Raw genomic sequence first — 15,726 nt, forward strand, 5'->3', positions numbered from 1 at the left:
GATTTTTTTTTTTTTTTTTTTTTTGGGTGGGCGGGGGGGGGGGGGGGACCTGCAGCTGTGCTTTTCAAAGTTCCACACAACATTCCATGTAAACATCAATCTGGTTGTAATTATGCAAAACAATGTACGTGTCCCCACAAAGGGGTTTGTATTGAATGGTTTGTGAAAATAGATTGAAATTGAATTGAATTGAATTGAATTGAATTGAATTGAATTGAATGTAACTGCCAACTCAAAAAAACAGCAGGGGAAGCCACGTCCTCCGCCCGGTAACAGTCAGACTGGAGTGCACACCAACAGTACAGCCTTGTAGTTATAGGCCCCTACATGTGCATACGTAGTGAACCGTTGCGTTACAACAACCTGTACCTGAGGTCTGACTGGGATGAGCGCTTTGGACTAGCTCTAGTAAACTAGTGTACGAATGAAGGTGCTTTTCGACAGTTTTGACGATCAGTAGCCCTTTATTACCTTTGAAACATTATCATCATGAATTTTTACAAACGGCAGACGTCACTGAGTGATCTCGAAATATTTCTGAAGACGTCCATAGAAAGGAATGAGGGAAATGACATCAGTGACGCGGTGAGGGAGAAGGAAGAGCAGTCGCCGTCGTACCAGACGCAAATCTACGGACGGATATGCACAACCAAAAACCCCGAAACTCCTCCGGTGAATCTGTCCGACGTGCCCGGTCGGAAGACTGCGTTTCTCTTCGGCCCTGATACTGTGTTCGGGGCGTTGATTCGACACATTCATGATCCGTATGCGATGCTCTTGAAGTTGGGTTTCCTACCAGAGTACATCCACATGAAGGTAGGGTAATATTGTACAATACGAGACAATTTAAGTAGATTTCCCACATTGAGCCCAGACAGTTGCTTGAAGGAATGGATTGACTACTGTAGTCCCACTCGTATTAATCTACGTATGTTGTCCATATGCTAAAAGAACTCATCACCACTGCCTCAATGACTATTGACCTTCTTGCTTTGACGTGGGATAGCTAATCTAGACAATGGAAACAAAATCTTGCTTGTTGAACAAATGAAGAAAATGCTGTGAGACTGCAGTCGACTGCATGAATAATGTCTGACTCTGATGATGAACTAAGGAAATGTAGCCCAGATACTAACCACAACAGCGACCCCATCAAGTACTAGTACAATAGTAGAGTATCACAGCGCTCCGCCATGGGGTTATCCAGATACTTTACTAGATCTAGATGTCTAGACTTGAGGTTTAACTTTCTATGAGATAATTAGAAGCCACCTACATGAAATATTATAGAGTATACAATTCTAAGAGGAATTACATGTCTGTTTGAATAAAATCAATTTGTTTTTTGATAAACTTTGAATTGCTTGTAGAATTAACGCTCTTTGATATTTTGTATCTTAGTGGTTTCTAATAATCTCACAAAGACTTAAAACCTAAATCTCTGTATCAACCAAAACTATACCATCTCTTGAAAGCTGTTGGTCCCATGGTCATGGATGCTTGTGCTCCAGTGTTCTTTGCTTCTGTAGTGGTCTTGTCTAACAAATTAATTCAACACTCAATTTCCTTGAGAATTAGTAGAAAAAGAGGACAAAAAAGTAGATGATGCACATGTGGGAAATCCTTTATGATATGTCCCAATTGCTCACAATGACATACAATGTATTTATATCTACATGTTATATGTATGTAAATGCAGTTTTATCTTTCTTTCCATTTCTACAGGCATGTAAGCAGAAGGCATGCTACTGGCTCGTGCTTTTATCTGCGGACCCCAGTGGAACTTCTTCTGACGCCCATCCGTCCAGTCCCTTCGTTAAACCTGTGCCAGCTACATGGGAGGGTCTGTTGACATTCCTGGGCAAGTGCTACCCCGATGCCCTTCTGGCGGTAAGAGCTCACTGGTCCCTCATTACCTCTAAGCCCGTCGAGTACTTTGAGGAGAAATCCCCCGTCAAGTTTATCCAGGCACTATCCGACCCGACGGGACCTGACTTCATGACGTACAGCAAGTTCCTGTCCCTGCCAAAACCACAAAAAGACTGGGAGACAAGGCTATTCCTCTACTGCGAGCTGAGAATCTTAGAGCTCTTCTCTGGGGATGGTCACACGTGGAGTGAGGCTGGTGTCAGGGGCGAAAAGGAGTTCATGTCACCAAACTACTCGTTTGAATCAGACCTTGGGAAAGAAAATTACATCATCCTTCCCCTGAAAGTAGTCGTTCCTCCAGATATACGAGAAAAGTATGATTAATTCAACAGTGTAAGCTAAAGGTGCATACAATCAATATGTTCATTACTGTAAAACATGATATATTCGCGGCACGAAATTTTCGCGAATTGGAACCGACGGCCTTTTTCACGGCAAGAAATTTTCGCGAATTGCCTCTTGCGTTCAATGCATATAATGTAGATAAGAAATTTCGTGTGCATTTTAATTTCGCGAATCTTGGCGCTCGCGAAATTCGCGAAATTAAAATGCACGCGAACATTTCTCGTTTTACAGTATTTAAATGGGTATAAGAATAGCTTTAGTTTAATGCACTGTGGAACAGATATAACATGCAGCGCATTGAAGCTGGAGTTCCCCATTTTGAGACTCCCATACCAAGAAACAAGTTTGCAAATCCCGCTGGTGGGAATTGGAGTCTCAAAATGGCCATCGGTGACTTCAACACTTATGTGCTGACCTCAATAGCCTATCTGCGTGTACTCTGTGCAGTGTCCCTTCTATAGTAGAGTTCAGTGTTTTAATGTGAGGTTTAGGATTAGGGTTAGCATTATGTTTGTGGGTGGAATTTATGGTTGGTATAGCGTGCAAATATTTCATAGGGGCAATCGTCGCAGTCTGAGCAAATGTCAATGTGCATGTATGTTTCATCCGTCAATATGTCAGCCTATGCCTGTGAGTTTGAATTCAAAATGTTAAATTACACTATCTGTTAGGTACATATGTAGGTTTCTAGAAGGGAAAGTGGGAAAATTGATATACAACTGTACCATTAAAAAAGTAATGGTTCCAAGTATATGAACATTCCAGAGTTAGATAATCAGCAGCTGTATCAGGTTCTTGTGATGACAAATCAGGGAAAAATATTATTTCTTTTAATACTAGCTGTACATAGTACATAACTGTAATAGTTCTAGCAGTTTTGTAGTCATCATACTAGTAGTAGTGGTACTTGATATTACATGAGAAGTAACATTAGCAGAGAAGCTTAGTACAGTATTTGTAATCAGCTGTCTCTGTATAGCACATGCTTAACCCATTTCTCCTGCAATTCTCCGAGCACCTTCAATGCCCCCAAATGAGATTCGTTTTGCAGGTCGACCAGAGAATGGGCAGGTTGATAATCCAACAGTTATCAGTGAGAGAGAAAAAAAGGACTACATTATGCATCTTTAGGAGAAGTGTAACCTCTCACTGACATCTATTTTGTACTAACCGTGTTCTACTTGCACCACCTTGGCTGAAATATCTTTCTCCCTGCCTTAAACAGTTAGCAATATGCACTCATGAATGCTTATTCCCGCTAACATAATTATAAAAGGGATTGTTGTTTCGTGCACGTGTATGTGATAAATGTTGTATTTAGAATTTCATTAGTCTTTGTAGAATGTAGTAACAGTATTTGTGTTTTGTGCAATGTATTCTATGCAGGAAAATGTGTGATAATTATTTGTATGTGTATAATATGTTCATGAAATGTAGATACGTGCAACTACCTCTGCATTGGACCATTTCTGTTTCATATTGTATTCTTGAACAAAACATTATTTTGAAACTGAATATTTGGCAGCTTTATTATGTGAGAAGCAGCTAGAACAATTATCAGATTTGTTTTTTCTTTTTAATTATGCTTAGCCATACAATGCATTCATTGTTTTTCACCAGCTACTTGTCGCTGTGTGTTTGAAGTGCTTTTTAGAAGGCAAACAGTTTTCAGAGGGAGTTATATTTTTATATAAGCCGTTACAAACACATTGCAAAGATAAATACAAAAGGCATTTTAGATATTGCACTCAGGAGGAACTACTAGTGAAATGCAGTAATCAAAGATGTGACCATGTCAGTGTCAGGTTGGCTATTGGCAAGGACAACATCTAGCCAGTTGTTACTTATGCCTGCTCTGCTCAGGCCATCAGAATGTATCATCTGTTTTATTTCTTTTGTTTTCCCTTCATTCTACTCTCTTTTACAACAAAGAGTACTAATCAATATGAAGTTCCTTATTGCTATTATCATTGTATTTTTTTTTTCAATGACTGACTTAGTCTTCTACTGGGGGTGATTTTTTTTTTTCTAACACGATAGGCACTGAATGTAATCTGATTAAAACATTTAGTGTCTTGTATGAAAAAAAGAAGTTTATTGAGAAAAGAGGAATGTTAATAATATTATGCAATGTATGAAACAAATAAGTGCAAAGCAGGACATTTTGAAATGTTAAAGGCCATAGACCCATAGTGAGATTGAAAGGGTCCAAATGGCGTAATTTCCACAGAAAGCTATATAGAATGACAATCTACATGTGCAATTATGTCTCTTGTCTATTTTTTTTTTGTGCTTCCCATAATCACTTGCGACCCTTTGTCTTTCAGTGTGCTGTCGTGTTGGAATTACATGTGTTTAAACCTACAACTTTCGTTCTTCTTTTCTTTTTTGCCAAGTGTATGCTCTTGATAGTTATTTAAAAGGAGAAACAAAGTGGAGCAAAGTGGCGTAGTATTGCAGGTTTGTTAAAAGGTCCTCACTGAGAAAGAGCGAAGTCAAAGAACGTGGCCGAGAGGATGTGGTGGGATGTATGTGTGTTTTGTGTGTGTTGTGTTTGTGTGTAGGCCTATATCTATGTGTGTGTGTTTTGCGTGGATGTCTTCTTATGTTGGTGTGTGCGTGTGTGTACGCGTGTGTGTGTGTGTGTGTGTGTGTGTGTGTGTGTGTGTGTGTGTGTGTGAGTGTGTGTGTTTATGAAGGATGAAATTTTATATTTTTTTGATGTTTCTGGACAAAATCAAATGTAATCCTATTAAGCAATGTCTCAAGAGAGCAACTCCCACCTGAACCTAGGCCATGCATAGATGCAAATTGTATTCGATTCCACAAAGCTGTAAAATGAGCAAATCATCTTGTCACTTAAGCCGCTGTTTCCATGTGTATGTGTGATGATGTGTATACGCGTGCATGTTCAGTTTCGTTCCATGCATGCTCGGTTGAGAGATACAAGAACTTCAGGGCCACATTTCATGAAAAGTTGATACAATGACAACTCTTGCTGGAATGGCAATTGTCATGGTAACGGCATGAATCCAGCTACCTGATTGGCTGTTGCTATTGGAGGTTGCCATTCCAGCAAGAGTTGTTATCCCTAACATCTTTTATGACGAAGGGCCCTGATGACCTCTTGGTGAGATCAAAGGCGTGACGGGCTTTGATCGGGGGGGGGGGGGGGAGGCATTATGAAGCAGTTTGGTCGGATATTTTTCTGACAAGCTGTTACAAGCTACTGAAATCCTTGCATCTGATTGGCTGAGAGCAAATTTGTCCGACAACTTTGTCGGACAAAATGCTTCATGGAATGCCCCCCCCCCCCGATTTATAAATACATGTATAGTACCATATATCATATAATTTATCGTTTATTGTATCAATATGCCATCCAATATTCACTGCATCCATTCATTATACTTGTACAAGTACTGTACTGACTTTGCGTGTGCATGTTAGTATACTCCGCCAACAATCTTCCCGACGCATTTTGATACCTTCACGGAAAACTGAAAATCACCAATCATCTCTCCTTGTCTTATAACCCCTATACATGTAGGTACATTAGCACTGGCAAAATGAAAGATTTAAAAGATCTCGCATTATTATGGTACAACTGAATGTCCTTACAGAAGACAACGGGTACAAATCCAGAAATTCATGAACTAATAGGTCCCTGTGCACAAAGCTATAATGCATCGTGTTTTTTTTTCTCCCGTATGTACGCTCAAAGAATATGGGCAATAATGCTGCAACTCTTATAACAAGATCTAGAGGCCTCGCTGTATGATTTATGAGGAAGGTAGAGTAAAACAAGATAAGCCGCTCCGCTGAAACTGTTCCATTCTTTAATTCTGTACATTATATCTGATTCTTAGTCTTGCCTTGTCTTGTGTGTTTGTTTGTTTGTTTTGTTTTGTTTGTTTTTTGTGTGTGTTTTGTGTTTTGTTTTGTTTTGTTTTGTTTTTTGTTTTGTTTTTTTGTTTTGTTGTTGTTGTTGTTGTTGTTGCGTTGTTTTTTTTTTTGGGGGGGGGAGGGCGGGGGGCTATAATGGACATTTGGAATCTCGGTTGCATTCTTGCTGCACACTGCATACGTATAGATTGTTGTGTGTCTACGTGCTGCTGGCAATGGCCAACCGAGTGGTGGCAGCATACAAGTTGAGGGAGACTTTGACATTGACATTAACTTATTTTCACTTTCGCCTATGAATGACACAAAATGAACACATTGAAGATAAGAACATGTAACTAAACGATCTGCACGTATTACAATCGTAAACAAAATATACAGTGATTCCTGTATATTGTAAGTGCATGGTAAAAACCAACCGAGTGATGGCAACAAAAGGCAAGACACTGACATTGACCCTAGCACAACTATTTTCAGTTTCCCCATTAAACATGACTCAAAATTAACACATTCAAGTTTTGATAAAGCTACTTACATTTTACAAATAAATACAATTTACCACAAGGCTCTTTGGTATGATGCTTATTCCTCTGTAGGCCCTACATAGAAACACCTATAAGCACACGGCGATTTGCAGAGATCTATACCAGAAGAAACCATCACACATGAATAACATCTCCAAGGAGACAACGGAATACAATTTCTATACCATGTATTTAGTGGAAGGTTACAGCTGGACATCTAGGGGAGCAATCAACAAGGGTGGGGGAGGCGGTGAATAGGCAACTCAATAATTTTCTGAGTGGCCCACACTTCTACAAGCTTGTCTTTTACTTGGGCCTCTCTTTTCCAATAACGCAAATATTTTGAACATTAGTTTCACATGTATTATATGTATATATCTAGTATTGTTGTATACATTGTATTTTTTCCTTGCACTTGTATCAACAAAATATAGTATTGGAAATAAAATCTCATTTGAAATTGAAATCGAAATCGAAATTAAAAATTAATTCTATCTAATTTGATCTGAAGGGGATTCCGTGACATCCTGAAACGAAATCTCATGTCGTCGGGAATCAATGGGGTCATCCCAACGAGACTGCCCGCACCCATGAATCGTAGGGCCCATGAGTTCGACATTGACAAAAGGTCCACGAGTCATACAGCCTACACAAGTCATAGCACAGCCCTCGAGCTCGACGCTAGGCAAATAAGGCCCATTTGTTCAACAACAGGCAAGCAAGACCCATGAGACACTAGGCAAATAAATAAATGAATAAATAAATAAATGAATGAATAAATAGATAGATAAATAAATAAATAAATAAATAAATAAATAAATAAATAAATAAATAAATAAATAAATAAATAAATAGATAGTAAAATAGATAAAAGTCTTGGAGTTTTACATCAGGCAACAAAGGCCTACAAGACCGACATGACATCGCGAGGTCATCTGTCGGTCTCTTGGACTTTCATTAATCAATTGATTAATCAATTAGTTAATCTATAATATACTAATCGATTGATTAATTTATATATTTGTTTAATTATTCATTTATCATTATGATAATAATTATTATTACTATTATTATCATTATTATTATTATCATTATTATTATTATTATTATTATTATTATTATTATTATTGTTATTCATTTATTTTTTTTTCCTTGCTTAATGTCGGATTCCTTGTTTGTCCAGAGTTGAGCTCAAGGGTTGTATGAATTTTGGGCTGTTTGACGCGAAGGTAGCGAACTCATGACGCGCACCCAAATCAACGAGTCGAAAGGAGTCCTTCAAAATAACACATTATACCTGTGATGAGCGTTGAACGTAATCGACGTCTGTAATTGCACAGTATAATGTAGTTCATTCCATAGTGTGAATCCTGTAGTTATTCAATAATGCAGTCCTTGTTAGTTTCAACAGTGACCCTTCATACAGTACTTTAAGTCTAACAGGTGACAACCGTCTCCCTTATTAACAAATTTATGTAAGGCTATCAGATGATTTTTATTCTCATTTTTACTTCTTTTTTAGGGGGAGGGGGAAATGTCTCTAAGGAAGTTATCTCTTTTTTCATGGAGTGTTATGATACATATGGAGCATTTATTAATTCCTATCTGCATCCCTGCTTTGATACAACCAAATTATAAATGGGCCATTAATTTTTGCCTGTATCGCTTCACCCGTTGTGGTTATACTTCAGTGCGCTTTTATTTTGCAATATTGTGAGGCGAGTTTTCAAAGGAAAGTGAAAGTCGGAATGAGTACAGTATTATCTTTGCGGACTAGCAGTTGCTGCTAGAGTTAGAAAATTATTGAATAACTGTAGTCCTTCATGACGTAATAGTTCGAAAGTAAGACACCGGAAATTCGATAACGGAGAGAACAACCATTATTCGTGTGGTCGTGTGTAAGAAGAAATTAGATGAGGTGCTAGATAGATATCTTCTCAATGATTGCATAACATCTACAAAACTTTCGAATTCTTGACAATGATGATACGGAGCGTGAGCTAATTAAGCAGTCACATATTATGCATGGATCAAGACTAGTGAAAGCCAGTATGATACGATATTTTGTTGGATACTAAATAGTAATACTGTAAAACAATAATTTTACGGGAGTCAGGTAAGGATAACAGCGCCATCTAGTGATAATTTACAGACAGCAACGACCTACACTCAGACACAGACACTATCTTGCTATATTCATACCGATATCAATTTTGATTCAATTCATTGTTTCCACAAGTAAGTAGTAAGAAAGACTGCTTAAAGTATTAAGTTTTTGGTGGCCTTCACCCGTATATTTTAAACATGGACAAAATGAAAGACACAGGCCAAAGATTTTGGAATTACACAGTTTCACACAAGATCAAAAAATAATTTAAAACGTAGTCTCAACAACAACAAAAGTGCAGCTATCTTTCTGATTCCAAATAAAGGGACAACAGGCGAGAGGACAGAGGGGAACAGCAAAAGCAATGTTTGATAAAGAATAACATAAAAAATATTAAAAAAACATTATTTTAAAAGAAAAACTGAGGGCGAAGTAGGAACTGAATAGGAGAAAATAGAATAAGAGAGCCAATGGAAAATGTCTTCATTAAAAGAACTCTACACGTAATCGCTGCTTTAATAGACATGCAGTTCATAGCTCCTTCCAATACGTTTTACTGCTGCAGTAGATATTTGAGGTATAGACTCCCATCTTAACCCATCTCTTCTAATCTTAATAATTCTCTCGTAGACTTGGCACACCGGTACTCTACATTAAAAGAAAATGTCTCAAACGCGTTAGAATTTTTTTTTTTTAGAAGCTCACTGGCTCCTAGTCTGCAAATTAAGGTATTAAAAATAATATTAAACAAAGACCATTACCAGTGGTTTGTTTCATATTCCTCGAGACATTTGCTTCAAAGCTTGCTTATACAGGTGGTGTTTAATTTCCCTCATGTAACCTGATAACATGAACGGATCCCGCCGGTATTTGAAATTCGAGAAGCTTTTAATTGAACTACGAGTATTATATGGCTCTTATCTCTTTGATAAAAATGTCACACGAATCTCAACTACAAAAAAAATAAATAAATCTTGAATTAGAAATTCGTTTTGAAAGGGTGAAAAAACAACAACAACGGGAAAAGATACTAGTGTAGAGTCCCACCGGAAGTATAAAGCCGGAAGCTATTTCATGCTCGAATGTAACCTAATCTAATGTTGTTTTATCTAGTCTCTGGTCAGGCGACATGCTGTTGCTTTTGCCTGCTAGTGACTTCCAGATATGTTTGAGGGTCAAGAAGAAGTCAAATTGAATGATATTAATACACTTAAAGGGAACTCAAACCTAAAGAGAAATGTGGATTGAATGAAAGCAGCAACATTAGTAGAACACATCAGTGAAAGTTCCAGGAAAATCGAACGATCGATGCAAAAGTTATGAATTTTTAAAGTTTTTGTGTTGGAACCAGTGGATGAGGAGACTACTAGAGGTTATGACGTATGTGTGGACAACAATATAAGGAAAATATAAAGAGAATTCCACGAAAATTCACTTTTCTAGCATAATGAAAGGGCACTTGACTAACCGCTTTCAGAAAGCAGGGGGAATGATTGATGAAATGTGTAATTTTCATGAAAAATGGGTATCCTTTAAGAAGGCTTTCTCACTTTAATTCTACCTTTAATTCTTGTGGATACATAGCGAAAGGTTTCAATATCGATTCTCTCTTTATCATGGTATAAAGGAACTTTTATACTAATCAAGAGTTAAAAAGGTATCTTAATCAAGTCAATTCAAGATACAATTATTATTCCAATCAGATCAATAAAAAAATAAAGGGGTATATTTACATGCTATCTTATAAGGAGTGCTTGTCCCAAGAATATGTAACTTGTGTTAGGATGCCCTGATATAACATGACCGTGTGAATAGAAGTGATGAAAGAATTAGACACACAAACACACACACACACACACACACAAAAGAAAAGAAGAACAAAAACAAGAAAAATAAATAAAATGATGTTGTTATTATATATTGTGGGTTGGCTCTTTCTTTCAGTTTTTCATTATGGCTTGGACGTCGTTTTGTTCAATAATTATTAGATTAGGTGTATTGATAGATAAACATAAGAATCATTCATAATTATGATATCATATTCAAGTAATGTGCAGTTTAATGTTTCCAGGTTAGCATGCCTGTACAGTGACGGGACATTAAACTGCTCATTACTTGAATATGAGACCGTTCTGAAGCAAATCATGTTCACACAACAATATATTATTATAATGTACTCTTAAATGAATCCCACAAGAATTAGAACAATCATCCCCCAGCATTCCCACTGATTCCCACACATCAGTTACTAGCCATCACCTTTAAACATAACAACAACACAAGCAACACTGCCCCTCTTTCATGAACCAAGTAAAACAGGCTGTACGTTCGTATGAAATGCTGTTATGTCATATGGAACAGCGATGACCGAGGATACTCATGTTACAGAGATGAGGATTGGTTTGATTTGTATCTTCTTTACTTTTTCCTTGAATTCTGAGTGTTTAATTATTGGTGTTAGTGACTGAGTAGAGCAACCATAAGTCCGTATTAGACCTAGATACTCTCCACAACCATTATCCAGGCCAGAACTTGCTTGTTGAAGTGGATTTGCGGAGTGTAGCGACTCGAGAAGAAGGAGATTAATTAGCTGGAGGGGGAAAAGAAATGACAGAAAATTATTTTAAAAAATCCAAACAAACCAAGCTATTACTGAAGGCAAATACAAAATGCAACGCTAATGTCAATTAACAGCGCTTTAACTTATGCATGACTTTGAGAGATCGAGAACGGAATGTGTGGGGAATTCAGTTCATGTTGCGGCACTCTGAGCTCAGATATTAAATTCTCTCATTCGTTATTCCCTTATTATCGTCTTCTTTTCCCGTGATGCTCATTGCCATCGGCCACTAAGACACCTAGCTGACCTCGCTGAATTCCGCTTTCTTTTTTCTACGCTTGCACTTCCACGTGATATGCAACATGTGGGTACAATCAATACGTCTGTCATAAACCGATTTCCAGCCACGGAGATTCGTGATAGTGTCAGGATGATTCCTCCTTTGTCTGGATACATGACTCGGAAGTCTTGGGAGCCGCGTTTCACCTTGCCGGGCGAGCCTGGTTCCCCGTCGCCAGAGGCTTGTGGCGGAAGTTGTCTGACTCCTGCCTGCCTGCTTGCCTGCCTGCCTGCCGCAGATGTCTTCCCCTCCGCTACCACCAGCGTGCATCATCGACACGCATCGGGGGACAACGGCATCACGGTGGAAGCAACTTCCTATGCCGCGTCCAAGAAGCAGGAAACCGTTGACCAATGCCCCTTAACCCGTGTGGCACCACTTCTCCCCAATACCAATTCACATACTCTCTCAGCGTACTCCTCGATGGCAATGACAGGGTTAACTGCGTCGCTACAATCTACAACACATGACGACCGAGTGACCAAGAAGACCATTTTTTTTTTTGGGTAACGATTAAACAATGACAAGAACAGGAAAAAATCAACTATTGCTTCACACATGGAAACACTTGATTTCGTGTTAGATCATGTTACAGGCTACTGCAAAATTTTCATTATGTCAACTCTTACTTTCATCTACTAAGTATTCGAAACACGACGTTAGCTGACTGTGTATGTGTTGTGTGTGAAACTGGATCGTTTCCAAAATTTCTGGACATAGGGTACCCTATGGAGTATGAGCCAAGAAGAAATAAATCAGAATGTGTTACTACAGAATATGCCACTATGTTGCGGGAATAAAATCGGTCTCCAAAATACCAGAAGAGGGAGACGCCGAGATGTGTGCAAGAGAAGAGTATCCTGCCACCACCTTGAACAAAGACTAGTTTAGACGGGGAACGCTCGCGTGCCAAACCAATATCGCTGCGACGCATAGAATTAAGGAAGGGAGAGAAGGAGGGAGAGAGTTTCTTGTCTCGAGATATTTGGATCGAGTGTTTTCTTGTCGTTGTTGTTTTTGTCTGTGATATCACGCGTGTCCTTTTCTCAACATCTGTTGTCTCTCACGATAGGCACCACTCCCCTTTTTGAAAAGCGCAATCATTTCAAAATGCTTATACATTGCGTGAGAATGGTTCCAAAGTGTTGGCTGAAGACAGGTTGGACATGGCTGATAATTAAGCGCTTTATCATTCACACAAGTTATTTTTAACTGATTCGTTCGTCTAACTCTTACATGATTTACGGAACTTTAACACACCCACAGTAGGAACATTTTAAAGAAAATTCTGATGAACATGATGATGGTAATGAAATAATGACAATGAGAGGCAGAAAAAGGAGAAAAAGAATAAGGAAAAAAAAACAACAACTAAGAATTCATGATAACGACACACTAGAGCTATAGGCTTTCAACGAAAGTACATATACCTCAGTTGAAAATGAAAATACTGATTATTTTCTTAGTCCGTATTATTCATGTCCTTTCTTTCATGTGAGTTTATGTGTTTATCAAGTGATATTCCCTTATTAACCCTTCATGTCCCCACGCACTTTGAATTGTACTTGCCAAGCAATTTATTAGATCAGCTGTCAGATAAGTCCTCCAGACTTGACCTTGTATTAGTTGCTCTGGGTTAGCTCACTCAGGTGTAGCATTATGCTTCAGACCAACAAGAATAACGCTCATGGTGACATATTAGGGATTTTGTGTGATGAGGTAATCACTATTCATTGCCGATAAGTTTACAATACATTGCAGTTATTGTTTAAAACATACATAGTAATGAAAATAATAATGTCGCCGATATTGCGTGCGCACTTCTGATGCACATTGTTTACATAAATATACAATAACTGATTGAAATGATTTTCTTTTCTAAGTAATCAAGTAGAATCCAAAGAAATTCTTCATAAAAGAGAAGGCATTATAATAAAACGAGTTTCCTGACAAAAAAGGGCTCTCAGATGTGAAGGATCATGTGGCGTGGCTAAGTGTCGGTTTCATTTGGCACCATTGTTGATCAAATTCGTCTCAAAAATGTTGGAAAAAGTCCAATATTCATTTTGACGTCACTCTACGGAGCCAGAAACAAATACCCCAAATGCAACACACGCAATTAAGTTACAGAGGGTGAAATTCCCAGCAGGATTATGTTCAAAAGGCGCATCAATTATCAAAAAGAAGTTTTATCTCAACTCGCTTAGTTGTTAAACGTTCGCTGCTGTAAAGGGAACGAAATATTGTATAACATGAAATGTAGGAGATAGTTAAGCCAACAAGTATTAATATCCGGGTTCTTGTGTGTGCTTTCAAGGAACTGTATTCCCAAGTGTCATTCTTGCGTGTCATAATTATAGTCTTCACCTTGTGTGTTCTTACGGGAATAATATCGTTTCTTCTCATTTTTCGGCGAGACTTTTCAGTGTACGCCATTCTCTTTAAAATTAAGATTAAAACAACGGATTGAAATGTTTTGTAGTAGACACCACTCAGTGGATTAATAGGGAAACGACATTCAGCACACATCTCTTCAAAACGACAAAACACAAAGAAAAAACAAACAAAAGAAAGAGAAAAAATAGTGCAAAGAGAGATCACAAATCCACTTCTAAAGATATATAGACTTATTTTTATTTTATTTTATTTATTTATTTATTTATTATCATAATTATTTTTTTTTTTTGGGGGGGGGCAAGTCATTGTCACAATCGAAGCCAACAGCACAATCTGCAATGCGTCATAAACACCATGGAATACATTCAGACAATATGTAGATCACAGTAGCTCTCCAGGTTTTCATCTTGAAAGAAATAGAAAGTTAGATAATAAATAAAATAAGATATCATGTGGCTTTTGCAAGTTGAAGGCAACTTTTGTGCAGTTACAGCCGATCGTGGACTTAAAGATAATGTCACTAATGCAAGAGGGGGTCCTTTCCAGAGGAAAAAAAAAATCATGACAAATTTGATCCGTCTCGATCTAGGCTGACGAATATCCTGACAGATACTTTTATTAGAACTGACTCTTTTATTCCCTTGTTGTTCCTAAACATGGGCCATGTCCAAAAAAGCGAACAGGGATTTCCCCGCGGACAGACTATTGAACGTGTTGTTATGTAATGTGTCACCAGCAACCAGCGGCAGTCGCACGTGTCAGGATTAAAGGTACTGTGATGTATTCGTTTACAATGCTCTGCGCGGCTGCTCGAGTGCGTGTATTAGAATTTCGGTCACAAGTATCTTTACGTTAATCATGTACGTCTGTGATCTGGGCTTTGTTCTGACAATCCAGAAAATATATAATCTTGACTGGAGATTTTAAGGTTGTTGCTGTAATTGTTGTTGTTTTTGTTTGTTTATTCATGTATTTGTTTGGTTTGGTTTTATTTTGTTTGTTTGTTTGTTTGTTGTTGTTTTTTTCCAGAGAGAATCAAGCAAGTGTGGAAAACGAGACTTGAGAGAATGGAATTCGTGTCTTCATGTTAATACTGATACAGCTGCTAACTGGATGATTGGATATTTGGTTTTTGATAAAAGTAAAACAATTAGTACATGGAATATATTAATGAAATTGATGAGCCCGACTTGCTGATGTATTGTAGCAAAGCACTTTATCACGAATACCTCTTGGTGAACATAATAAGTACCTCCGATATTGTCCGACAAAATTTCAAACCGTTAGCAACTCGAACTATGCATTTAGAATAAAATGTATGCCTTCTGTAGACATTAATGAGATGGAACTATTAGAATGAGCAACGACAAAAAATAACGATAATGACAGCAACTACAACATCGAGATCTCAACAGGTAAGTTGCCGAAAAAAATATTAACAAGGAATTTCATTCCAGTTGATATGCACAGAGCAGCTTAAAGATGTTAAAACACTCCATCATTCGACAAAAAAGGCCCAGTTACAGGCGTAGGTCGTGAACAGGTTAAAGGTAATGACATTGATACCTTCATTTAACTTTTATTTCATCACCAGATATGTCAGTCTGAAGCTTACAAAGAC

At 37.9% G+C, this 15,726-nt stretch overlaps 1 protein-coding gene across 1 annotated transcript; it reads left to right on the forward strand.

The window, feature by feature from the left end:
• Positions 1–489: 489 nt before the first annotated feature.
• LOC139711244 (uncharacterized) lies at positions 490–2,508 on the forward strand. The gene is made up of 2 exons (XM_071623159.1): positions 490–816; positions 1,726–2,508. The coding sequence occupies exons 1-2, from the start codon at positions 490–492 to the stop codon at positions 2,251–2,253; spliced, it is 855 nt and encodes a 284-aa protein (XP_071479260.1). The 3' UTR covers positions 2,254–2,508.
• Positions 2,509–15,726: the final 13,218 nt, after the last annotated feature.

The sequence above is a fragment of the Diadema antillarum genome, unplaced genomic scaffold, assembly GCF_040938485.1.
Source record: "Diadema antillarum isolate AM-2024a unplaced genomic scaffold, OU_Dant_1.0 seq00001629_RagTag, whole genome shotgun sequence".
Taxonomy (NCBI): domain Eukaryota; kingdom Metazoa; phylum Echinodermata; class Echinoidea; order Diadematoida; family Diadematidae; genus Diadema; species Diadema antillarum.

Coding starts and splice junctions, on each gene's coding strand:
- LOC139711244 (XM_071623159.1), top strand. CDS start 490: ATGAATTTTTACAAACGGCAGACGTCACTGAGTGATCTCGAAATATTT. Junction 817..1,725: donor CAGAGTACATCCACATGAAG/GTAGGGTAATAT, acceptor CCATTTCTACAG/GCATGTAAGCAGAAGGCATG.